Raw genomic sequence first — 26,229 nt, forward strand, 5'->3', positions numbered from 1 at the left:
GAAGGCTCCTCAGCTCCTCCTCGCTTTCGGCCATCGGAGTGGTGTCATCTGCATATCTGAGGTTGTTAATGTTTCTTCCAGCAATTTATTAGATGTTTAGTTGGGCTAAATTGCAGGAGCTCACCCTGGCCTGGGTTTCAAACTGTCAGCCTTTCAAATGACAAGATTTACTGCAGATGTTGGTTTAACTGGCTGTGCTAAAGTCCACCATAATCGTGGACTTATCCTAATCCAATGGGATAGCAAACACAGTAGAGAGATGAGCCATACAAATAAACTGCAAAACAGTGGGTTGCTGTGAGTTTTCCGGGCTGTATGGCCATGTTGCAGAAGCATTCTCTCCATGAAAGCCTTCAACAACCCAAGAAGTTGATCGAAGTACAAAACAGTTTAAACAATGCCTGGTGTCGGCATCTGCTCCTCATTTACCCAATGCAATCCAACCATTTTCCCTGTTTGTCTCAGAGTCAAGCAGAGTGGCAGAAGGGATCCCAACTCAAGCCTCTGCATTCATTGCTTCCATCTTCATATTTTTTGTTTCGATGGAAAGAAAAGAAATTACAAAAATGAGGCATATTGCTCCCAGTTTTATTTATTTATCTTATAACGCTTTTTCCAAAGAGGCTTTATACCCCAGCCCTGAATTATTCCAGCGTCAGAAAATCAAGCCCAAAAAAACAATCTAATATACTAGATAAACCCAAACCTTTCCCAAAGGTAGAAAACATTCTTTAAAAAACAAACAAACTAGAAATAAAATACATTCCATTGCAGAAATGACAAATATTGAAAGCAAGAGATCAGTTAGCTCAGGCAGCTTGTAGATTCGGGTTATGTAACAGTCCAAATCTTTTCTTTGGCATTTTGTTGCAAAAGATATATAATATTAAGAATGAAAACATGTAAATATGGCAAAATTGCTCTCCTAGATCCTGGACATATTGGGGAATGGAACTGCACCCACAAGCCATTTCTGGCAAAATAAGAAATGACAAGAAGATCACTTTTGGGAGTGCACCTATATTGTGTAATTAATGCATTTCTACATCACTTTATTTGCCATGGCACAATGGTATGGGATCCTGGGATTTGTAGTTCAAATCAAATTTCTAGAGAGATGCCCACATTTCTAGAGAGACGAAAAGAGACAGAGCACAGATGCCATTCACGTAGGATAGCTGCTAAAAATGCTGAGCTAATTGGGAGACACCCTAGCACCTCCCGCGTGGGGAATTCAGGGCTATAAACTAAAAGCAGGAGCAGTCAGCTTTCGCTGGGAACAACAACCCTGATACTGATGTTTTCACTGCAATGGAATCTGCTTTGTGTCTGCTATTAAGAACTTAGTTCATTGCCCGTTGTCTGATGGAAGACTGGTGTTTCTTTTGGGGACCTTGTAAGAGACTTTAATTTGTGTCTGGATTAAGACATCCTTGTTTTCTTTTGCACTTTTCAATTGCATTTGCTTATCCTTTGTGTTTGCTGAAGTAAAGCATTTTTATTTTACTTTTGAAAAAAATTTACGATCATAGACCAGTCTAGGGATTTGTAGTCTGGTGAGGCACCAGCACTCTTTGGCAGTGAAGACCTTGTAAAAACTACAACTCCCATCATTCCATAGCATTGAGCCGCCATAGCAATCAAAGTGATGTCGGACTGCATCAATTCGACAGTGAGTAAATGCACCCTTAATTTAAAAATAGGTTTCAAAGTGAAAACAAGAGGCATGTAATAATTGCACCATGTTTTGTTGGAGTGTTACTCCATCTGCAGGCCACAGAATAATTATGTTTTGTAGGGATTTAAAAAAAGTAATTTTTGTGTCATAAGAGGACTTCACAGGATTGCACAAAGATCTTTAGTGGATGCAAACAGCATGTGAAACATACAATTCCCACTCTTAATTTAAACGCTCATCCAAATTTGAATACAGTGAACTCTTTGGTTTGTCAACTCAGAGCCTTCGAAGATCCATAGGTGCAACACAACTGCACCATAGCCATCCCATTCAGGATAAATCCTTCTTGCGAGAGAAGTAAAAATCCACTCCTCTATTTTTGTGTTGCTTTGGGGTGTGCGAAGGGCCCTTTCTCCCCTTCGGACCAGGACCTTGGTTGCTCTGCCACAAATATAAAAAGGGAAAAAAGACAAGAGTAAACAATTATTTTGTGCAGAAGCAAAACAGACAGGGATTATTCAGAAGTTAAAGAAGATGTGCATCCTTTTGCTCCATCCACACACTGGCATTTGGTAAGCTTTGCTTTCCCAGTGGTGGCATGTAATGGAAGGTGCATCTACACCAGTGGTTCTCAACCTGGGGTCCCCAGATGTTTTTGGCCTACAACTCCCAGAAATCCCAACCAGTTTACCAGCTGTTAGGATTTCTGGGAGTTGAAGGCCAAAAACATCTGGGGACCCCAAGTTGAGAACCACTGATCTACACTGTACTAGGACTCAAGGCTATGGATTCATGCAAATTGTCATTTTACAAGGTCTTTAGCCTTCTCTACCCAAGAGTGATGGTGACTCACTACACTATACATCCCAGAAATCCATATCAGTTAAAGTTGAGTCAAACTCTACAATGTAGATTAGACCTGGGCAAACTTTATTTATTTATTTATTTACAGTATTTATATTCCGCCCTTCTCACCCCGCAGGGGACTCAGGGCGGATTACAATGTGCGTAATACATGGCAAACATTCAATGCCATAGACACACAACATATATAGACAGACACACAGAGGCTATTTAACATTCCAGCTTTTTCTTGGGGGTATTCTGGCCACTAGGGGAGCTGTCGCTTCACCATCCATTTCTGACACTGATGGAAATACTTTCTCATTCTTTGCATGCTTGCTGGAGATTTTTATGGCATCGTAAATTAGACACGCAACATATATAAACAGACACACAGAGGCTATTTAACATGAGGGTATTCTGGCCACTAGGGGAGATGTCACTTCACCGTCCATTTCTGACACTGATGGAAATACTTCCTCATTCTTTGCATGCTTGCTGGAGATTTTTATGGCATCGTAAATTAGACACGCAACATATATAGACAGACACACAGAGGCTATTTAACATGAGGGTATTCTGGCCACTAGGGGAGCTGTCGCTTCACCGTCCATTTCTGACAGTGATGGAAATACGTCCTCATTCTTTGCATGATTGCTGGAGATTTTTATGGCATCGTAAATTAGCCTCCCCGCGTAGGCGGTACCTAATTTTTTTACTTGACAGACGCAACTGGCTTTCAGGCTGCAAAAGTCAACAGCAAGCTACACAAATTGATCGGAAGCTCACTCCAACCCAGGCTGGCTTCGAACTCATGACCTTTTGGTCAGTAGTGATCTTAATGCATCTGACTCCCAGCCAGTTGCACCACAGTACCGGTGGTCCTCTGGGTGTTTTGGACTTCAACTTTTGCACCATACTTACCGGCTTCCGGTTGATGTGCCTTCCCCATTCTGGAGCCATGATGATGGGCACAGGGTAGCTGCTGGCAAGACTGACGCCAGCCTGTGCAAGAGCCGCGTTGCTCAAGGCCCACGGAGTGTGTACATCTCCTCCTTTGATGCACTGTAGTTCCGGAACCCAGAGCCTGACATAGTCTCCCTGCAACGGCAAAAGAATACCAGCAACCTATCATTCCAAATAGCACATACAGTATGGCCCCATTACCCAAAGAGGCTATGCTCCTAAGCTTACCATGAAAATGGAAAAACTTGGATAACACTATGTAACAAAATTTGAAAACTGTTTTCCAGAAACTTTCCAGAAACTTTGTTTTTGTGCCTGCCACAAACGATGTTGAATTGGTTGAGATTCTAGGAGATAGGAGCTGCAGTGGCGTAACGGGTTAAACCGCTGAGCTGCCGAACTTGCTGACCTGAAGGTTGGCGGTCCGAATGAATGGGACTGGATGAGCTCCCATTCTTAGCCCCAGCTCCTGCCAACCTAACTTTTCGAAAACATGCACATGTGAATAGATCAATAGGTACCACCTTGGCAGGAAAGTAAAGGATGCTCCATGCAGTCACATGATCTAGGAGGTGTCTATGGACAAAGCAGGCTCTTTGGCCCAGAAATGGAGATGAGCATCAACCCCCCAGAGTCGGACTTAATGTCAAGGGAAAATCTTTACCTTTACTATGCTGGAATCCACCCTGAGTCCCCTTGACGAAATAGGGTGGAATACAAATAAAGTGTTGTTGTTGTTGTTATTATTATTATTCATTGGAAAACTATAGCAAAATGTGCTGCAAGATGTCCCACAAAAACAAACGTTTTGCAGTTTAATAAACCTTTTCTATGTTTTTATGAGCGAACCAATTAGGAAATGACATTTATAACCCAGGAGCAATAAATAAATATACACACAATCAGAGAGATGGAAAACATGAAATTCATTTATGTTTTGTAAACACCTTATATACTTATTATTATTATTATTATTATTATTATTATTATTATTATTATTATTATTATTATTCTACATTTATACCCCACCCTTCTCACCTCAGTGGGGGACTCAGGGCGGCTTACAATCCATGGCATACAATGCTGCATTACACATATAATAATAGACATAACATATCAATTAATACAATTAATATATCAATTTAAACATACAATAATAATAATAATGACATAATCATTCAAATATAAATACAATAAAAAGCTTAGAAGTAATTCAAATAGAAATACAATTAAAAAGCTTAAAAGTAAACATACAATACTTGAGTCGCCTAAGGGCTGAAAAAAGCGGTATATAAATGAAGTAAATAAATAAATAATAAAAAATACTTCAAATATAAATACAAAAAAAAGCTTAAAAGTAAACATTCAATCCCAACCAAAGTGGGCTGATGGAATAAGTGGTCAGAAGCAGCAGGAGAGGCAGGGGAACCCCGGAAATGAGCACCTGCACAGGTGTTCCAATGTCCAAATGATGGGCAGCGTGGTAATGGAGGCACCCCACGCAGGTGTTCCGGCAGCCAGGCAATGGGTGGTACTGCCATTAAAGTAGCCCGAAGGTCATTTTACGCAATATTCTAAATAATTTTCTGAATGAAAGGATTTGTGTATATTATACTACCAAAACTTAAAAGTGCCACTTTCACATTCAAGGCTTTTGAATTTTGGAATTCCAGACCAGAGGGGACCCATTCGTGTAAGCAAACTTTGAGAGACTTCAATACTGTATACATAAATAAATCAGGGCTGAGACTGTACCAATATAACTAAAGAAGCAGGACAAAGCTCAACATGTTGCTTTTGGTATTAATATTGACTGGTGAGAACCTACATTGCCGTCGTAATCCAAGGCTTGCTTAATCATGTTAAATTTCCTGTTTTCTCTGGGGTCATTGCCAATGCCAGCGCTATAAAGCCAGTTGCCATAGTTGCTGCATACATCATAATCCACCTTGGAGGAAAGAAACAGATACACAATGATTCAGATATTTAGGACAATTTACTTTCCATTCTCCTGATTCTTTTGTCATCTTTTCCAATGAGTCCAATTGTCTCATGAGATATCCTTGGTTTAAACATTTGGGTTCTAGTAAGCTGCGTTAAATAAGCCCTCTGGTTGTGCAGCGGGTTAAATCGCGGAGCTGCTGAATTTGCTGACCAAAAGTTCAAATCTGGGGAGCGGGTTGAGCTCCCGCTGTTAGCCCTAGCTTCTGGCAACCTAGCAGTTCGAAAACATGCAAATGTGAGTAGATCGATAGGTACCACTTCAGCTGGAAAGTAACGGCGCACCATGCAGTCATGCTGGCCACATGACCTTGGAGGTGTCTATGGACAAAGCCAGCTCTTTGGCTTCAAAATGGAGATTAGCACACACACATACACATACACACACCCCGAGTCTGACACGACTAGGCTTAATGTCAAGGGAAATCTTTACCTTAAGCTGCATGAATAATACAACATCAAACAAGCACTGACAAAGAATCTGAAGCCAATTAATAGCCACCCAATTCCCAAAACAGAAAGGGAAGGTGACAAAAAGTGAGATTCGTTTTGGTGAAATGCATCTTTTAGACCAAGTATGGATAACTTTACTTTATCTACACTGAAGTATTAATGCAGTTTGGTACCACTTTAACTGCCATAGCTCTGTGAAATCCTGGGAATTATAGTTTTACAAGATATTTAGCCTTCTCTGCCAAATAATGCTAGAGACTCACCAAACGACAACCCCCAAGTCATATTTTGTGGTCTCTGCTCTGGGATCTTCTGAGGGCCACTTGACCACCAAAACTCAAAGTGGCCAAAGCTCCATTTTTGGTGCTAAACTTTAATGTGTAAACAATGCAAGGAATGGCTGTAAGCTGTTAAAAAGGTGAACTGCAAAGAAACAATTCATGTACTTCTCTGCACCCAAGAAATAGGTATCCTAGCAAATCTGGTGCAACAAAAACACTATTTGTACGTTGTTGTAGGTTTTTTGGGACTGTATGGCCATATTCTAGAAGCATTCTCTCCTGACGTTTCACTTGCATCTATGGCAGGTATCCTCAGAGATTGTGAGACCTCACAAGTTCTGAGGATGGCTGTCATAGATGCTGGCGAAACGTCAGGAAAGAATGCTTCTAGAACATAGCCATACAGCCCGAAAAACCTACAACAACCCAATGATTCCGGCCATGAAAGCCATCGATAATACTATTTGTAGGGTTCATACAAGGTCCTCTGATTGTGATATGCATACCCTCCACCTTAGAGATTTGACTTTAAAGGACCAGAGCATAAAGGCACCCTGAAGAGAGCAATCAAGCCATTCAATTAGTACCAATAAAGATTCAAACCACTCAGCTCCCATCCTCCAGTCCAGCCCCAAATCCTTGGTCAAGAAGCTGGCCACGTTCTGGCGCCCTCGGTTTGACATGAAGCCCGTCATGGCCAGTTCACGCATGTTTGCATCAACAAAGGGAACACCAGTTTTTCCTTCTGTGAAAGGAAGAAGTCATTCAAAAATGAGCTATTTATCCACTTGTTCTTAAGATCCCTGCCTACAACCCCCATCGCCCCCATGGTTGGGGTGACAGAGTTTGTAGCCCAACTCATTCTCGTGGTTGGGATGGCTGTTTTCAGGCACCTGTGAGTGATGGCCAATGAAGATATAGGAAAGATGCTTTTCCATTCCCACTAGGCTAGTGACAACCTACATTTACTGACCTTTCCAAGCATCAAAGAGTTTGGGGTCTTTCTTCCAGGAAATGTCTTTATCTTGAAGTCCTGTGGGAAGGAGTGGGGTGAGAGAAGAGAAAATGGGACGACAAGGAATGGAGTGTTAATATGAAGCATCCGATGGTGGAGACTGAGGGTATTACTAGGTCTAATGGTTTGAAGTTGCAGGAGGGCAGGTTTCGATTGAGGGTTAGAAGGAACTTCTTGATGGCAAGAGCTGTTCAGTAATGAGATAATTTGCCCATAGAATCGTTGGGGTCTCCTTTTTCAGATATTAGGGATGCTTTAGAGAATTTACTGTTTAAATTCTCAACCAATGAAGTTTGTCAACTATGTTACTTTTAACAAAGTCTACCTATTTTTGGTCTCTTGAGAGCATGAGTTAAAAATAATATATTTTATGGGAGAGAAGATGTTTTTGGGGCAACTGAAATAACACTTCTGAAGATCTGCTACATATTTTGTGCATTGGCATATCTTTGTTCCTTACAGTTCTGAGAGATAATCAAGGTATAGTAGTCTAACCACGGAGAAGCCTAATTTGCCTTGCATGAATACTAGTGGATATTTACCACTAGGGAGAAGATTCACTCAAATGAGTATTTAACTCCTCTCAGGAAGATCATACTTTACAAAAGGGTTATGATTATTCCAAATAGTGTGAATGCCAATTAATCTCCAAAAGGGTCACACTTCCAAAAGGCTACGGGGATTCCTAATTTTCCAAAAGGTTATGATCTGTAAAAAGTCATGCCTTTCCAAAAGTTTGAAAAAGTAACTTTTCCAAATTCTGCTTGGGCTGAAACAATGTGAAGAAGGAAATATCATGAAATAACACAATGGCATTGTCCTCACTTTGTGTTTGTTTGGTGGCATCATTATGTAAACAGACAAGCCTTGATTTGGAGTCATTGTTAAGCTAAGTCAGAGGGAAGGCAGTATGCCCACAAGTAAAAAAAGATCAACCATGTCTGCAGCTCCTAAAGTCACCCCATAAATGGCCAAATTTGGTTAGTGCTGTGTGGTGGCTCACCTCTTGGAAAGAAAATCTTTCTGCCATATTTCAAGGCCACAAATCGGAAGTAATCCCTCCATGCCAGTTCAAACAGCACCCTGGAGGAGACGGAGAAAGACACACAATTTCTGTTGTAAAAAGAAAAAAAATGCTCTCCAACCACTTCAGATCCCTCAGAGATCTAGGAACAGACATGACCTATTTTGCAAAACTCATAAGATAAAAATATCTTGATGGAAATAAATAACTGCTATGAACCTTGCAAAGGCTCAAGGGAGTGGCTCTAGCAAAAAGGCAGCAGCTCAATTTAAGGCAGCAGCTCAATGGGTAACATTTGGCTTTTGGGATATGTTTGGATTGCATCTCTCATCAGCCCTAGTCAACAGTGAAAGTAAATGGGAACTGCAACCACAGTGCCAGCTGGTGTTATGCAAAGAGAGAAACCTGTGATGAAATGAAAATCATGCGTGGTTCACATTTGACCAGTCCACACACTGCCTTGCCAGAGAAAGAAAATACGCCACACAGATGAACAGTGAAGAACTAGTAGTTTACTCTTTGTAGTTCAGAATAACACATGGACAATCATATGATCGGTCACATTAATTCACATAATGTCCTTCTATGAGAGATTTAAAATTATCTTTCTTTGTCCATGAAGATAATCTCCTTCAGCACCTTATGAAACAAGAGCACATTCCAAACTGTCTCTCTCTGTTTGCTTCTCTCAAACACCTGCATAGCTCAAGCCTACAAATGTAACAGTATCCAAAAGTCCCAGGCTCAGCCATCTCTCCAGGCATTGCTCGACCAATCAGCTTCATGCATCTTATTTGCCAGTACACACACACACACACAAAGCCGACAAAGCCAACTGTGAGACTAAACACAATCTAAGTCAGGCATGGGCAAACTTGGATCCTCCAGGTGTTTTGGACTCCAACTACCAGCTGTTAGGAATTGTGGGAGTTGAAGTCCAAAACACCTGGAGGGCCAAAGTTTGCCCATACCTGATCTAAATGCTTTGTCTTAAATTGCTACACAATAGCAGCGCCATGATAGCGGAGTGAGAAATCCATTCTGGGTTCAAGTTCAAAATTTAAAGGAACAATCCAAGCTGCTAAACCAAGCATGGGTAAACTTTAGCTCTCCAGGTGTTTTGGACTCCAACTCCCACAATTTCTAACAGCCTCAGGCCCCTTCCTTTTCTCCTTAAGTGGCTGAGGGGGAAAAAGAAAAGGGCCTGAGGGTGTTAGGAATTGTGGGAGTTGGAGTCCAAAACACTTGGATGGCCCAAGTTTGCCCATGCTTGTGCTAAACCCTATTTGGAGAGGAAGGGTTCCAGCATCTTGGAAATTTCCTTTAAAGTTCAGACTGAAAACCACAATACATTCAACACTCCACTGAGAAGTAATCCACCAGTTGATCAAATCCACTTATCTATATAGTTAAATGATGCTCATTATATAAAATGGCATGATTAAGGTTTGCTTTTAGTAACAGAAATAGTCAAACTGTGAATGGTGGAATTCATGGATGCAGAATCAATGGTTGTAGGGCCAAAGGTTGGAAACATAAATATGTTGTGTACTGGGATTCCTGAATTTCAGCTCTTCTATAGACTCTGCAATAGTCAGTTTTCTCTTGTCCACAGATCCTCCTTCACTCCCACCAATCAGAATTTTAGTAATTCCATGATATCAGAGAAAGTCAGCCAATAGATTTCTGCAACAAAGCCTTTACAATCTGAGTAAGCATTGCAATGTCACAGCAATGGCAAAGGGAATGTCTTTGGCAATGCAAGCAAATAGGAATAAGTAAAGAAGGTACATAGAGGCAAAGATGAAGTACTTTGGTCACATCATGAGAAGACAGGAAAGCTTAGAGAAGACAATGATGCTGGGAGAAATGGAAGGAAAAAGGAAGAGGGGACGACCAAGGGCAAGATGAATGGATGGTATCCTTGAAGTGACTGGCTTGACCTTGAAGGAGCTGGGGGTGGCCACGGCGACAGGGAGCTTTGGCGTGGGCTGGTCCATGAGGTCACGAAGAGTTGGAAAGGACTGAATGAATAAACAACAACAAAGAAGGTACAAGAATTCATCATCCCTTTGCACCATTCTCCACCCAGCAGGTTTGTATTTCCAGGGTTATCCCTGCAGAGCAGATCCTACCAGTAGGTACTCTGGTTTGCTGTCCTCTCTTTTTCATATTTCTGGATCTGCTCATAAATATACCGGGGTGAGATGCAGCCCAGAGCCAACCTAGAAAAGAAAAGAAAACGTCATCAAGATGTGTTTGTGTCAAAGGTGGTCAACCTGCTTCACCCAAGGACCAAACCCAAACCAATTTCAAAGACGTTTTCTAAAGCCAGGGTGGAAGGGCAAAAGTGTGAGACCAATTTGAGCCTATCTGAGCTTAAATCCCTTTCTGCCCATAATTAGAAGAGTTGTTTTTAAGCTTTTAAAATAGGAGGAAAACATACAAAATGGGGAACCACCAAAGCTGTGATAGGACCATGCTATCCAGGCTGGCTTTGGCCCCAGGACTTTAAATGCTGAACCCAAACTTCAGAACATCCACTGTATATTTACTTAACCTGATGTATGGTCCATCTTACCCTAAAGCAATGTTTCTTAACCTTCCTAATGCCGTGACCCCTTAATACAGTTCCCCATGTTGTGGTGACCCCCAACCATCAAATTATGTTTGTTGCTACTTCATAACTGTAATTTTGCTACTGTTATGAATTGTAATGTAAACATCTGATCTGCAGGATGTATTTTCATTCACTGGACCAAATTTGGCACCAATACCCAATATGCCCAAATTTGAATACTTTGTCATTTGGGAATTGTAGTTGCTGGGATTTATACTTCACCTGCAATCAAAGAGCATTATGAACTCCACCGATGATGGAATTGAACCAATCTTGGTACACAGAACTCCATGACCAACAGAAAATACTGGAAGGGCTTGATGGGCATTGGCCTTGAGTTTTGGAGTTGTAGTTCACCTGCATCCAGAGAGCACTGTGCACTCAAATAATGATGGATCTGGACCAAACTTGGCATGAATACTCAATAGGCCCAAATGTGAACACTGGTGGAGTTTGGGGAAAATAGACCTTGAAATCTGGGAGTTGTAGTTGCTGGGATTTATAGTTCACCTAGAATCAAAGAGCATTCTGAACCCCACCAACGAGAGAACTGGGCCAAACTTCCTCCAGGGGTCCCCTATCCCAGGTTGACAAACAGTGCATGAAAGGTATAGTAAGAGCCCTCTCAAGCTTTTGCTTTGTCTTAGGACTCATTGCATTCAAGAGGAGCAAAAAACAACTGACTCTTGTTTTCAGTGGGGTTCATTCCCAGTTAAGTGCATCTACACTGCAGAATTAATGCAGTTTGACTTCACTTTCACTGCTGTGGAATCCTGGGAGTTTTAGTTTGGCGAGGCACCCACACTCTTTGGCAGAGGAGGCTAAAGGCCTTGCAAAACTGTTTACTTTGTCATTTGGTAATTGTAGTTGCTGGGATTTATAGTTCACCTGCATTCAAAGAGCATTCAGAACTCCACCGATGATGGAATTGAACCAAACTTGTCACACAGAACTCCCATGACCAACAGAAAAAACTGGAAGGGTTTGGTGGCCATTGGCCTTGAGTTTTGGAGTTGTAGTTCACCTACACCCAGAGAGCACTGTGGACTAAACAATGATGGATCTGGACCAAACTTGGCATGAATACTCAATAGGCTTAAATGTGAACACTGGTGGAGTTTGGGGGAAAATAGATCTTGACATTTGGGAGTTGCAGTGAGTGCAAGATATTTACCATGGTGCAAACTTGGTTGAATAATCCAGTCCTATTAATCCATTCCGTGTCTCCTTGTAAGACGCAACTAGATTCTGTACAAATATAAAAAGAGCATATTTGTGTGTTTTAAGGGAAACAACACCAGCAGTCTTAAAAAAAGAAAGTAATACAAAAAGAGTCTCCCTTGTCCGAAATGTTTTGGACCAAAACTATTTCAGACTTTGGAATATCTGTATTTCTATATATCTACCTACCTACCTATACTATGTATGTGTGTATGTGACTGGGGTGTCCACTTACCCAGACAAGCTCCTGTCTAAACAAACAGCTATAATTCCCACCACTCAGGAGGCACCAATGGCCCTCCCTCCACTGAAATTGCAGTGAGCATCATGAACATGTCCAAGAGCCCTGCCAATGTCCTGCCCAAACACCATACTGCCCACCACTCAAATGAAGGCTTTCATATGGGGACAATGTCATCCTATATTTAGTTTTTCCTCCACCATGGACATTCCCATGTTTCTGTTTCTCTCAATTGGTGTGGAATTTGCATGACCCCACCTACTGCCTCTCCCATAACCCTTTTCTACTCTTTTCTATGCCACACAGCAAACAGAGGAACTGATCAGCAACTGAACATACTGGAGGCGTTTGGGGGACTGACTTAACATGATGAAAGTTGTAGTTCACCCTGCATCAAGACACTCTGATGTCCACTGACAATGGACCTGGACCAAATTTAGCACACAGAACCCCATGACCAGGTTTGGAGGGAACTGCCCTTTATTTATAGGAGTTGTAGTTCAGCTACATCCAGAGAGCACTGTGAACCCAAACACCAATGGATCTGGACCAAACTTGGCACGCATACCTGATACGCCCAAATTTGAATACTGGAGGGGTTTGGGGAAAATTGCTCTTAACATTTGGGAGTTGTAGTTCAGCTACATCCGGAGACACTGTGACCCCCCCACTGATAATAAACCGGGACCAAACTTGGCACATGGAACCTCATGACTAAGTGAACGTACCACAGAGGTTTGAGAGGACTAACTCACCATGGTGGGAGTTGTACTTTAGCCTGCAGCCAGAGAGCACACTGAACCCCACCGATGATGCATCTACAGCAAACTTGCCCAACATGACAAACTAAGTACTGATGGAGTTTCAGGGGGTTAACTTGGCGTGATGTGAGTTTTGTGCATTTTGTAAAATAAAAATATTGACTTTTTCAATACTTTTCCCTCAAGCTAGTACATGGACAGCGAGAAGACCCAACCAGTCCATACTTCAAGAAATAAAGCCTGACTGTTCATTGGAGGGAAGAATAGTAGAGGCCAAGATGAAGTACTTTGGCCACATCATGAGGAGAAAGGAAAGCTTAGAGAAGGCAATTATGCTGGGGAAAAAGGAAGGAAAAAGGAAGAGGGGCCAACCAAGGGCAAGATGGATGGTATCCTTGAAGTGACTGGATTGACCTTGAAGGAGCTGGGGGTGGTGACAGCCGACAGAGAGCTCTGGCGTGGACTGGTCCATGAGGTCACGAAGAGTTGGAAACGACTGAACGAATGAACAACAACAACAGTACATCATAAATAAGGGATGAGCTCCTTGAAGAAAAACTTAGTGGGTACCAGATATATGATTAGACCCCTTTCCCCAGAGAAAGAAGTGGAAGTCTGGCAGCAAACATTCTCAGTGTTTGGAGCATTTCAAATTTCCCAATAAGGGTGACTCAACCTGTATTAAAGATTTGGCAAACTGAATGTTGTAAGAACTATAACACAGAATAGAGAGCCACCTATTGACCACCAATGGGAATTATGGATTCCACAACCATAATAGTAGCCGATCCCAGATGCTACAAAGAAAGATTGTGCTTTGCATTGCATAATTTGTATATTGTAGCCAGGCCAGTGTATACAGTATTTAAATCAGCAAACAACAATGTTTTCATTCAGTCAACAAATACTCAACTAATATTTACTTTTGTGGTTGTGCAAATCTTTAGACGTGTTTACATATTTATATTGAAAGTAATACAAGTAATATTTACATATTTATATTGAATGTTAATACATTTATTTAAACAGACACAGAGAGATTTATGTCAGCGATTAGAAGATGCCCGCTTGAGTAAACAAATAGACTGAATTGACTCACTGCTGCAGCCTGTGTGGCATTTGCTGAGGCAAAGTTTCCAGTCTCAATCCACTAGGGATTGAATGCAAGAGGGTGGAGACAGCATTGCCCGGTGGTTAGATCACTAGACTTTGGGGACCTGGATTCAACTCCCTTTTCAGCCATGGAAACTCACATTGGGCAAGGGACACTCTCTGAATGAACCCTGCTAAGAAAACCCCAACTTCAAGTGGGCATAAGATAAAGTTGAGTTCCAGACCCTTAACAACCACAACAACACCTCCTAAGATCAAAGCAAGGGCTCCGTTGTGTTCCCTCTCCCCAAACAAAAAGGTTGCATGCTTCCTTACCGTCTCCCAGAAATAGTGCTGCAATCTCATCAAGGCCTGTGTCTCCCCTCCGCTGCAAAGAAAGGCAGAACGTGGATCACGGGCTGGTTCTGCCAAGGAAAACATTTAGGATTCAGCCAAATTTGGAGACACAGTTTAGTCATGCAAAGAAAAGAGGCAGGCAACACAACTAAGGAAATGCACACACAGCAAACAGAATCTGATTAATTATGAAAAGAATCTGATTAATTATGAAAAGAATCTGATTAATTATGAAAAGAGAAATTTATTGGGAGAGCACAATTATTCTTTGGAAAGGCTACCTCTATGCACATACCCTTGCTGATTGACTTTGCAAACTTCATGGCTACTCAAATGCGAATTCAAGCTTGCTAAATGCAACATTCACATTTGCTTCAATCAGACAAGGGTTCTTTCTCCCACCCTGGAGATTTCACAGGTATATATACACTCCACTTGCCTCACTGCCAACAGAACCTCTGAAGATGCCATTAGCCACAGATGCAGGTGAAACGGCAGGAGAGAATGCTGCTGGAACATGGTCATACAGTTCAAAAACACACAAAGCAACCCAACTTTGTAACATGGTTTTTCTTCCTAAGTTATAAATGTCATTTCCTAATTGGTTCTATTCTAAAAACATGGAAAAAGTTTATTAAACTGCACAAATTTGGTTTGTACAGGACGGACATCCTGCAGCATATTTTCCTATAGTTTTTCTATTTTTTTTCCTGTCAGAAGAGACTCGGGAAACTGCAAGTCGCTTCTGCTGTGAGAGAATTGCCCATTTGCAAGGACGCTGCCCAATGGGATGCCCAGATGTTTTGATGTTTTACCATCCTTGTGGGAGGCTTCTCTCATGACTCTTCATGGGGAGCTGGAGCTGACAGAGGGAGCTCATCTGCACTTTCCCCAGATTCAAACCTATGGCCTGTTGGTCTTCAGTCCTGTCAGCACAAGGGTTTAACTCATTGCACAATGGGGGGCTCAAGGTAGTTTTTCAATGAATATCTCATAGTCTCCCATACAATTCAACATAGTTTGTGGCAGCCACAAGAACTAAGTTTTTGGGATATAACAACTACTTTCAAAGTTTTTTGGTTTGTTTGTTTTTTGTCGTGTCAGAAGCGACTTGAGAAACTGCAAGTCGCTTCTGGTGTGAGAGAATTGGCTGTCTGCAAGGACGTTTCCCAGGGGATGCCCAGATGTTTTGATGTTTTACCATCCTTGTGGGAGGCTTCTCTCATGTCCCCGCATGGAAAGCTGGAGCTGACAGAGGGAGCTCATCCATACTCTCCCCAGATTCGAACCTATGGCCTGTTGGTCTTCAGTCCTGTCGGCACAAGGGTTTAACACACTGTGCCACTGGGGGCTCCAAGTAGTTTTTCAATGGATATCTCATAGTCTCCCAAACAATTCAACATAGTTTGTGGCAGCCACAAGAACTAAGTTTCTGGAGTATAACAACTACTTTCAAAGTGAGTATAGCACAATTAGACAGGAAATAATACTTTCAAACCTGGAACATAACATTTTTCAAATTTTGTTACATAGTGAGATAGGGAACCCATCAATTCCAACCTGTCATTCCAAACTCTTCCAGGGAAGGGATGTTCCCTTCTTCAATCTCCGAAGGCAATGGCTTCATCTGAGTCTCCATCTTCAAAACAGGCCGGACTCTCGCTTGAGACTCCACAGCCCTGCGGAACTGTGTATAGACATCCGGCAACCTGTGGGGATGATGGGAAGGTTAAGAAGGAAATGGGGCATTCCTCTATGAACTAGCCTGGGTATCCCAAATTGGTAGGAGTGAAGAACTTCTTATGTTCTTTCAGATCAGGAATCCAAACTTTTGCCTCCTTGAATCCTAGGGTGCATCTACATCAGGCATAATGTTGAAAATCAGCCTGTGTTTCTGTTCCAGGATGATCATGGTGCTTCTGATGTGGTCAATGGTGTGGGCAATGCTCTGAGAAATGACAAAGAGGCCCCAGTGCAAAGGGCAGTTTCTCATGAGAATATTCCTGCTGGGCATAGGGATGATGGTTTACTCCCTCTCTCTGTGAGCTCTCAAGATTTGGGTTTGGAAAACAATCTGACACCTGGAAATTTTAATGAGCAGCCAGAAAGGGAGTTGAAAAACAGGCGGCTGGAGTTCAGCCAGGACCAACAACAAACTCAAGGTTTACGTCGCTCCAAAAGGCTTCGTCAAACAAGAGTCAAGAGTGGGGGGAAACGAAACCAGTTTCTGGGTTTTGGGATATAAGATTTGCTTCAAGGTCGAACCTGTTAGATCAGGCATCATTTGGAAATCAAGTCTATGTGCCGCGGAAACGCTGTTTAAGGGGTCTTGTTCTTGTGGAAACTTCTAGCCTTTTGGTGATTAGCAGCGTTTGGATTGTCTTTGCATCCTGTTGATTCCTATCTGGATAAATATTGCCTTGGATTGCCTTTATATCTTTTGTGGACATTGTTTTGAGTTACTGCATTTTACTGACCTTTTACTTTTTGGAACTTTCCTATTTTCTTACAAGCATTTCTTTCTACTGGCTATTTTACTAAGCTTCAATAAAAAGGGTTGGTTTCTTCACTCAACGTGTGGTGCGCTTTAAACGCAGAGGGCTTCTTTCTGTCCTGGAGTGCAACACATAGGCAAACCTCAGCCCTCCAGATGTTTTGGACTTCAACTCCCACAATTCCTAACAGCCTACTGGCTGTTGGGAATTATGGGAGTTGAAGTCCATAACACCTGGAGGGCCGAAGTTTGCCCATGCCCGATCTACATGACAGAATAAATGAAGTTTGACACCACTTAACTGCCATAACTGCCAAATCATGTATTACATCATATGTATATATAATATATTATCAGCATAGCACAATGTTAGTATTATAGAATCATAGAATCAAAGAGTTGGAAGAGACCTCATGGGCCATCCAGTCCAACCCCCTGCCAAGAAGCAGGAATATTGCATTCAAATCACCCCTGACAGATGGCCATCCAGCCTCTGCTTAAAAGCTTCCAAAGAAGGAGCCTCCACCACACTCCGGGGCAGAGAGTTCCACTGCTGAACGGCTCTCACAGTCAGGAAGTTCTTCCTAGTATCATAGCGCTGTAGTTGTGTATATGAATGATTTGTGATATCCTTTTCCATGCTTTTCCGGAAGAGTCCACAAAAGATCTCCAAAGCCTGCCCTTTGAATTATATACTCCAACTGGGGCACTCCAGATATATTGGGACTATCACTCCTATCATTCTGGCTAATGTTTACATTTCTCTCCACAATCCATCCATGACAGGTGAAGCAAGAATTGGGTGAATTCTTCTCCTATGTATTTGATGTAGGGAACTCACTGGGAAATGTGCTTGAAAGGGAGGTCCTGCTGGTGATAAAGAGTCGATCCCCAGAAGGTTTGGACTTTCACTCCATGCTCAGTGCAAACCTGGATCAGTGCTTTCTCCACATCGAGCTCTTCTTTTGTAGCCTACACAAAATAGAAAGCAGGAGACAGAATGAATTAATCCTACCTAGCAATGGTCGCTGTGTATGTAATAAACTGAAAGGGACTCCAAGACAACGCTGAATGGGAAGATACTGAACTCATGTTCTAGATCCAGTATGGAGAGCGTGCCAACCCAGTGGTGGATCCTAATAACGTAGCAGCCATTGGAGAAGGGCTTTTATTCCAGCAAGAGTGCAGAAAGCAAAGACACATACTAAATGCCACTACATTTTAGATGAAGGAGGACTATTCAAATTGATTGCGAACAAAATTTTGGAAAACCTGTAGAGTGTTCCTTCACTTATCATAGAATCATAGAGTTGGAAGAGACCTCATGGGCCATCCAGTCCAACCCCATTCTGCCAAGAAGCAGGAATATTGCATTCAAAGCACCCCTGACAGATGGCCATCCAGCCTCTGCTTAAAAGCTTCCAAAGAAGGAGCCTCCGCCACACTCTGGGGCAGAGAGTTCCACTGCTGAACGGCTCTCACACTCAGGAAGTTCTTCCTCATGTTCAGATGGAATCTCCTCTCTTGTAGTTTGAAGCCATTGTTCCGCGTCCTAGTCTCCAGGGAAGCAGAAAACAAGCTTGCTCCCTCCTCCCTGTGGCTTCCTCTCACATATTTATACATGGCTATCATATCTCCTCTCAGCCTTCTCTTCTTCAGGCTAAACATGTCCAGCTCTTTAAGCCACTCCTCATAGGGCTTGTGCTCCAGACCCTTGATCATCTGAGTTGCCCTCCTCTGGACACATTCCAGCTTGTCAATATCTCTCTTGAATTGTGGTTGCCAGAATTGGACACAATATTCCAGGTGTGGTCTAACCAAAGCGGAATAGAGGGGTAGCATGACTTCCCTAGATCTAGACACTATACTCCTATTGATGCTGGCCAAAATCTCATTGGCTTTTTTGCCGCCACATCACATTGTTGGCTCATGTTTAGCTTGTTGTCCACGAGGACTCCAAGATCTTTTTCACACGTACTGCTCTCGAGCCAGGCATTGTCCCCCATTCTGTATCTTTGCATTTCGTTTTTTCTGCCAAAGTGGAGTATCTTGCATTTGTCACTGTTGATGTTCATTTTGTTAGTTTTGGCCTGTCATCTCTCTAATCTGTCAAGATTGTTTTGAAATCTGCTCCTGTCCTCTGGAGTATTGGCTATCCCTCCCAATTAGGTGTCATCTGCAAACTTGATGATCCTGCCTTCTAGCCCTTCATCTAAGTCATGAATGGAGATCCTGACCAGGACCGGGCCCAGGACAGAACCCTGCTGATGGCACTCCGCTCGTCACTTCTTTCCAGGATGAAGAGGAAGCCTTGGGGAGAATCACCCTCTGGGTTCATCCATTTAACCAATTACTGATCCACCTCACCGTAGTTTTGCCTCGCCCACATTGGACTAATTTGTTTGCCAGAAGGTGTTTTATTCCAGGACCAATCACGATAAGTGAAAATCCGCGAAGTAGGGATGCTATATTAATTCTAATATTTATACATTATTTTAGCATATGTATAAGAAGTGTGCATGCTGCAGTCTAGCCCTCACGCTTACTTATTCGCCTCCAGAGCCACACAGGCAGCAGCAGGCCACGGCAGGCCTTCCCCGCCACGCCTCAGCCTGCCACTAGATCTAGATCTTGGCTTTTGGCTTCCTTGCATCGGGTTACATCAGCCATTGCATCTGCTAAAGGAACTATTAGCAGTCATATTGGTAGAAAATCAGACATTATTCATCTCTTTAGGTGCAGAATGAATGTCGTTTGATACCGCTTTGATTGCGATGCCTCAGTGCAATAGCATCCCAGAAAGTCTTTAACCTTCTGCAACAAACTACAATTTCCACAACAGTTCAAGTGGTGTCAAACTGCATCTGATTTGCAGTATAGACACACTTGTCAAGGACTCTGAAAGTAATAGGACTATTCTCTTGACCATTTTCTAAAGCCTTACCTCTTCATGAAAAGAGACGGAAGCCACAGAGCCCAGCTGGACGATCAAATCACGCACCACATCTTCCGGTTTGCCTTTTCGCACCACCAAATTACTGAAAAAGAGGAAACAAGGGGCAAAAATTACCAACAACTTTGAGGAAGTGATGAGAGTGTTCGATGGGAGATTGTAAGGTTCTAGGTTGTTGTAGGTTTTTCGGGCTATATGGCCATGTTCTAGAAGCATTCTCTCCTGATGTTTTGCCTTCATCTATGGCAGACATCCTCAGAGAAACCTCTGAGGATGCCTGCCATAGATGCAGGTGAAACGTCAGGAGAGAATGCTTCTAGAGCATGGCCATATAGCCCGAAAAACCTTCAACAACCCAGTGATTCCAGTCATGGAAGACTTGGACAATACATTGTTTAGGTTCTAGTTTCTCCTAAACTAGGAAACTAAATGGTTGACCTTCACCAAACAGTGCCATGGCTCGATGAATCCTGGAAGTTGTAGTTTTACAAGGTCTTTAGCCTTCTTTTCCAAAGAGAGATGTTGCTTCACCAAACTAGAACTTCCAAGATTCCATAATATTGAGCTATGGAAGTAGTGGGAAACTGTATTCATTCTACAGTGTAGACTACGCTTGGGCAAACTTTGGCCCCTCCAGATGTTTTGGACTTCAACTCCCACAATTCCTAACAGCCTACCGGCTGTTAGGAATTGTGGGAGTTGGAGTCCAAAACACCTGGAGGAGCCAAAGTTTGCCCATGCCTGGTGTAAACATACACATAGTTGTTTGAGCAGAGCTGATTCCAGACAGATGTGGACATTTGCGTCCCAAAGGCCTTATGGAAGATGGATTCACACGTACCTGCCCTTCTTCTTCAACGTCTCCCGGAGGTCCTTCACACTTTCCAGCAGAAATCGGAGCCGAAAGGGCCCTGTTTTTGGGAAATTGTAGTTATGAGTTTGTGCATAGTGCCGGGGGTCGAAGCAGTAGAGGGGAACAATGCGGTCTGCATTACTTTGAGCCCAATGAAGGACCTGCAAGGACACAAAAGAGCAGAAATCAATGATAAGGAGCCGTGACTGTTCCTTTAAAGTTCAGACTAAAACCCGGAGCGGACCAAACATGGTCCCTGTTCTAGAAAGCTGTTGGCTATGACGTCCCATACATTTCAAAGAACATTTTTAGGCAAAAGGGGGTTCTGCTTTGAATTTAACTCATAGCAACGAAAATGGAGGTTTCCTATTCAAGTGCCAACCAAGACTGGCCCTGCTTAGCTTCCAAGACATATCTCGTGCCTTTAGGGATTGATTATGAGGCAATTTAAGACCTATCTCTTCCATGCCAAAACTAACAAAATGAAGTTCAACAGTGACAAATGCAAGATACTCCACTTTGGCAGGAAAAACGAAATGCAAAGATACAGAATGGGGGACAATGCCTGGCTTGAGAGCAGTACGTGTGAAAAAGATCTTTGGAGTCCTCGTGGACAACAAGTTAAACATGAGCCAACAATGTGATGTGGCGGCAAAAAAAGCCAATGGGATTTTGGCCTGCATCAATAGGAGCATAGTGTCTAGATCTAGGGAAGTAATGCTACCCCTCTATTCTGCTTTGGTTAGACCACACCTGGAATATTGTGCCCAATTCTGGGCACCACAATTCAAGAGAGATATTGACAAGCTGGAATGTGTCCAGAGGAGGGCGACTAAAATGATCAAGGGTCTGGAGAACAAGCCCTATGAGGAGCGGCTTAAGGAGCTGGGCATGTTTAGTCTGAAGAAGAGAAGGCTGAGAGGAGATATGATAGCCATGTATAAATATGTGAGAGGAAGCCACAGGGAGGAGGGAGCAAGCTTGTTTTCTGCTTCCCTGGAGACTAGGACACGAAACAATGGATTCAAACTACAAGAGAGGAGATTCCACTTGAACATTAGGAAGAACTTCCTGACTGTGAGAGCCGTTCAGCAGTGGAACTCTCTGCCCCGGAGTGTGGTGGAGGCTCCTTCTTTGGAAGCTTTTAAACAGAGGCTGGATGGCCATCTGTCAGGGGTGCTTTGAATGCAATATTCCTGCTTCTTGGCAGAATGGGGTTGGACGGGATGGCCCATGAGGTCTCTTCCAACTCTTTGATTTGATGATTCTATGTTTTTACTGTGAATATTAAACTTATTTCTTGTGCTTACTGTATTTCAATCTTTGGTTTGAGTATTTTAATCTATGTCTCCCATAGAAATATATGTATTTTACTTAATTTTTTACCACGATGTGATTTTAACAGTGTTGTACCCCATCTTGAGCCAGGTAAAATAATAATAATAATAATAATGAAAGAAATGATTTTTTGTTGCTTAAAAACCTAAATGTATTGATTAAATCCCATAAATAATATATTTTAGAAAGATTATTTCCTTATGAAATTGAAATGAGAAAATTTAGTCACTGTTCTTAGCTAGGTTTCTAATGAGGAACATAAACACACTTTAGCAATAATAATAATAATAATAATAATAGCAATTATTCTTATAGTAATAATAATAATAATTAATATTATTATTAATGTCTTACCCACCTTTCAGAGCCAAGTGGTGTGCAACATGGCTAAAATTCATAGACTGAAAACATAAGGCTATTAAAACACTTATACTGAAAGACATTGACAAAATATTAAAATATATCAAAACATCAAAACCATTCTGTTTGTGGAGAGAAAAAAGGGATACAAATAAATATAATAATAATAAAGATATTTATTTTTATTATTACATCATTATTATTAAAATTAAAACTAAATCAATGTGTTTTATAAGGAGCCCCCGGTGGCGCAGTGGGTTAAACCCCTGTGCTGGCAGGACTGAAGACTGACAGGTCACAGGTTCGAATCCGGGGAGAGGCGGATGAGCTCCCTCTATCAGCTCCAGCTCCTCATGCGGGGACATGAGAGAGGCCTCCCACAAGGATGATAAAAACATCAAATCATCTGGGCGTCCCCTGGGCAACGTCCTTGCAGACGGCCAATTCTCTCACACCAGAAGCAACTTGCAGTTTCTCAAGTCACTCCTGACACGACAAAAAAAAGTGTTTTATTAATTATTATTAATTGTTATTAAATCATTATTAAAATAAAAATTAAAGCTACATTTAAATAATAATTAATATATTTAATTATGATCAATTGTTATTAAATCATTAATTATTATGGTTAAAATTAAAATCAAAGCTAATTTTAAATAATTATTACATTTAATTATTATTAATTTTTATTATAAAATCATTATTAATATAAAGCTAAAATTAATAATCAGTTTAATTATTATTAAATTTTATTATTCAATAATTATTATATGAAACCTAAATTTAAATAAGGTTAATAAAATTAATTCTTATGATTACATTATTAATATTAAAATTAAGCTAAATTAAAATAACAATCAATATGTTTAATTATTTATTAATTGTTATTAAATCATTATTAAAGCTACGTTTAAATAATAATTAATACATTTAATTATGATCAATTGTTATTAAATTAATTACCATTAATATTAAAATCAAAGTTAAATTTAAATAATATTACATTTAATTATCATAAATTTGTATTATAAAATCATTATTAAAATCAAAGCTAAATTTAATAATCAATGTTTAATTATTATTAATTTTTATTATTCAAAAATAATTACTATATGAAAACTAAATTTAAATAATAATAATAACAAAATTAATAATTATTAAATCATTAAAATTAAAAGTAAATTTTAATAATAATCAATATGTATAATTATTATTTTATTCCTAAATTATTATTATATGAAAACTAAATTTAAATAATAATAATAAATTAATGCTTATTATTACATCAGTATTATTAAAATTAAAGCTAAATTTAAATAATTGTGTAGTTATTATTAATTTTTATTATTAAATTCTTGTTGTTCATTCGTTCAGTCGTTTCCGACTCTTCGTGACTTCATGGACATCATGGATAATTTATAATAATATAAATTATTATATGAGAGCTAAATTTAAATAATAATAATAATAAAAATTAATACTTATTAAATTATTATTAAAATCAAAGCTAAATTTAAATAATAATCCTTATGTTTAATTTTTTATTTAATAATCAATTATTATTATATGAAAGCAAAAATTAAATATTATTAAATATTATTAAATTTATTTTATTTTTTTTATTTATTTGTCGTGTCAGAACAACCAGTCTAACAGAACAAAGCAAACAAACAGAAAAATACACAACTTGTGAGTTTGGTAGCTGGTTAAATGTCCTTTGACCAGTATCTGGCCACTTGGAGTGCTTCTGGTGTTGCCACAAGGAGGTCCTCCCTTGTGCATGTGGCAGGGCTCAGGGTGCATTGCAGCAGGTGGTCAGTGGTTTGTTCTTCTCCACACTCACATGTCGAGGATTCTACTTTGTAGCCCCATTGCTGAAGGTTGGCTCTGCATCTCGTGGTGCCAGAGCGCAGTCTGTTCAATGCCTTCCAAGTCGCCCAGTCTTCTGTGTGCCCAGGAGGGAGTCTCTCATTTGGTATCAGCCATTGGTTGAGGTGCTGGGTTTGAGCCTGCCACTTTTGGACTCTCGCTTGCTGGGGTGTTCCAGCGAGTGTATCTGTAGATCTTAGAAAACTATGTCTAGATTTAAGTCGTTGGCGTGCTGGCTGATACCCAAACAGGGGATGAGCTGGAGATGTCTCTGCCTTGGTCCTTTCACTATTGGCTGCTACTTCCCGGCGGATGTCAGGTGGTGCAATACCGGCTAAGCAGTGTAATTTCTCCAGTGGTGTAGGGCGCAGACACCCCGTGATAATGCGGCATGTCTCATTAAGAGCCACATCCACTGTTTTAGTGTGGTGAGATGTGTTCCACACTGGGCATGCATACTCAGCAGCAGAGTAGCATAGCGCAAGGGCAGATGTCTTCACTGTATCTGGTTGTGATCCCCAGGTTGTGCCAGTCAGCTTTCGTATGATATTGTTTCTAGCACCCACTTTTTGCTTGATGTTCAGGAAGTGCTTCTTGTAGGTCAGAGCACGGTCCAGAGTGACTCCCAGGTATTTGGGTGCGCTGCAATGCTCCAGTGGGGTTCCTTCCCAGGTGATCTTCAGAGCTCGGGATGCTTCTCTGTTCTTGAGATGAAAGGCACATGTCTGTGTTTTAGATGGGTTGGGGATCAGCTGGTTTTCCCTGTAATAGGCAGTAAGAGCACCTAGAGCTTCAGAGAGCTTCTGTTCTACAGTCTCAAATTAAAGTTTAATTTTAATAATTTATTAATATTTATTATTAAATCATCATTATTAAAATTAAAGTTAAATTTTAACAATAATTAATACACTTAATTATTCTTAATATTTATTATTTAATCATTATTATTATTATCTAAATTAAAAGCTCAATTTATATTGTTGGTTTGTGTGCCTTCATGTTGTCTCCTACAGGCATTCAGTAGGTCAAGTTTCAAACTGCACTCAAGTTTCCAAGAGGAAGGTTAATTTGCATTTCCCAGGACTGAAAGCCGAGGACGCCTCTTGATTGGCTGCTGGCTGCCGGCCGAAACTCCGCCCACCCCGTTTGATAACACTTTCAAAGCCGCACGTGGAAAGAAGGGGCGTGGCCTCGAATCCTAAGCCACGCCTCCTTGATTCCCCCAAAGTTACATAAACAAACCTCAAAGGGCTGTGCAGGAGACCCTGGGGAGAATCAGAAAGGAAGAGGAAGGGGGGGGGGGGGCTCATTAATTAAGGCTTACCTCATTATCGTGGAAGCGCAGGTCATTCCTTAGCAAGCAGAGGGCTGTCCTGGGAAGTGAGGAAGCCATGGCTGCGGATAGAGAAAGAGAGAGAGGCGGGGACTGAGAAAGGCTGCAGGAAGCAGAAAGGGAGGAGCTTGGGTTGTTGTAGGTTTTTTCGGGCTGTATGGCCATGTTCTAGAGGCATTTTCTCCTGACGTTTCGCCTGCACCTATGGCAAGCATCCTCAGAGGTAGTGAGGCCTGTTGGAACTAGGAAAAAGGGTTTATATATCTGTGGAAAGACCAGGGTGGGACAAAGGACTCTTGTCTTTTGGAGCTAGGTGTGAATGTTTCAACTGACCACCTTGATTAGCATTTAATGGCTTGGAAGTGCCTGGAGGAATCTTTCTTTGAGAGGTGATTTGATGTGCCTGATTGTTTACTCTCTGTTGTTTTGCTGTTGTATTTTTTTCTATTTTTCTACTTCCAACAGACCTCACTACC

At 41.2% G+C, this 26,229-nt stretch overlaps 1 protein-coding gene across 1 annotated transcript; it reads right to left on the reverse strand.

The window, feature by feature from the left end:
* Window positions 1-574: 574 nt before the first annotated feature.
* On the reverse strand, window positions 575-25,837 carry LOC132779007 (cryptochrome DASH-like). The gene is made up of 14 exons (XM_060782633.2): window positions 25,745-25,837; window positions 20,842-21,014; window positions 19,992-20,085; window positions 17,889-18,019; window positions 16,114-16,262; window positions 14,533-14,621; window positions 12,056-12,129; window positions 10,397-10,486; window positions 8,241-8,320; window positions 7,196-7,255; window positions 6,810-6,967; window positions 5,316-5,435; window positions 3,446-3,622; window positions 575-2,119 (listed from the first exon to the last, which is right to left on the reverse strand). Exons 1-14 carry the CDS (start codon window positions 25,811-25,813, stop codon window positions 2,009-2,011), a joined length of 1,575 nt encoding a protein of 524 aa, XP_060638616.2. The 5' UTR covers window positions 25,814-25,837; the 3' UTR covers window positions 575-2,008.
* Between the last annotated feature and the right edge of the window lie 392 nt (window positions 25,838-26,229).

This window comes from Anolis sagrei, chromosome 6, assembly GCF_037176765.1.
Source record: "Anolis sagrei isolate rAnoSag1 chromosome 6, rAnoSag1.mat, whole genome shotgun sequence".
Classification (NCBI taxonomy): domain Eukaryota; kingdom Metazoa; phylum Chordata; class Lepidosauria; order Squamata; family Dactyloidae; genus Anolis; species Anolis sagrei.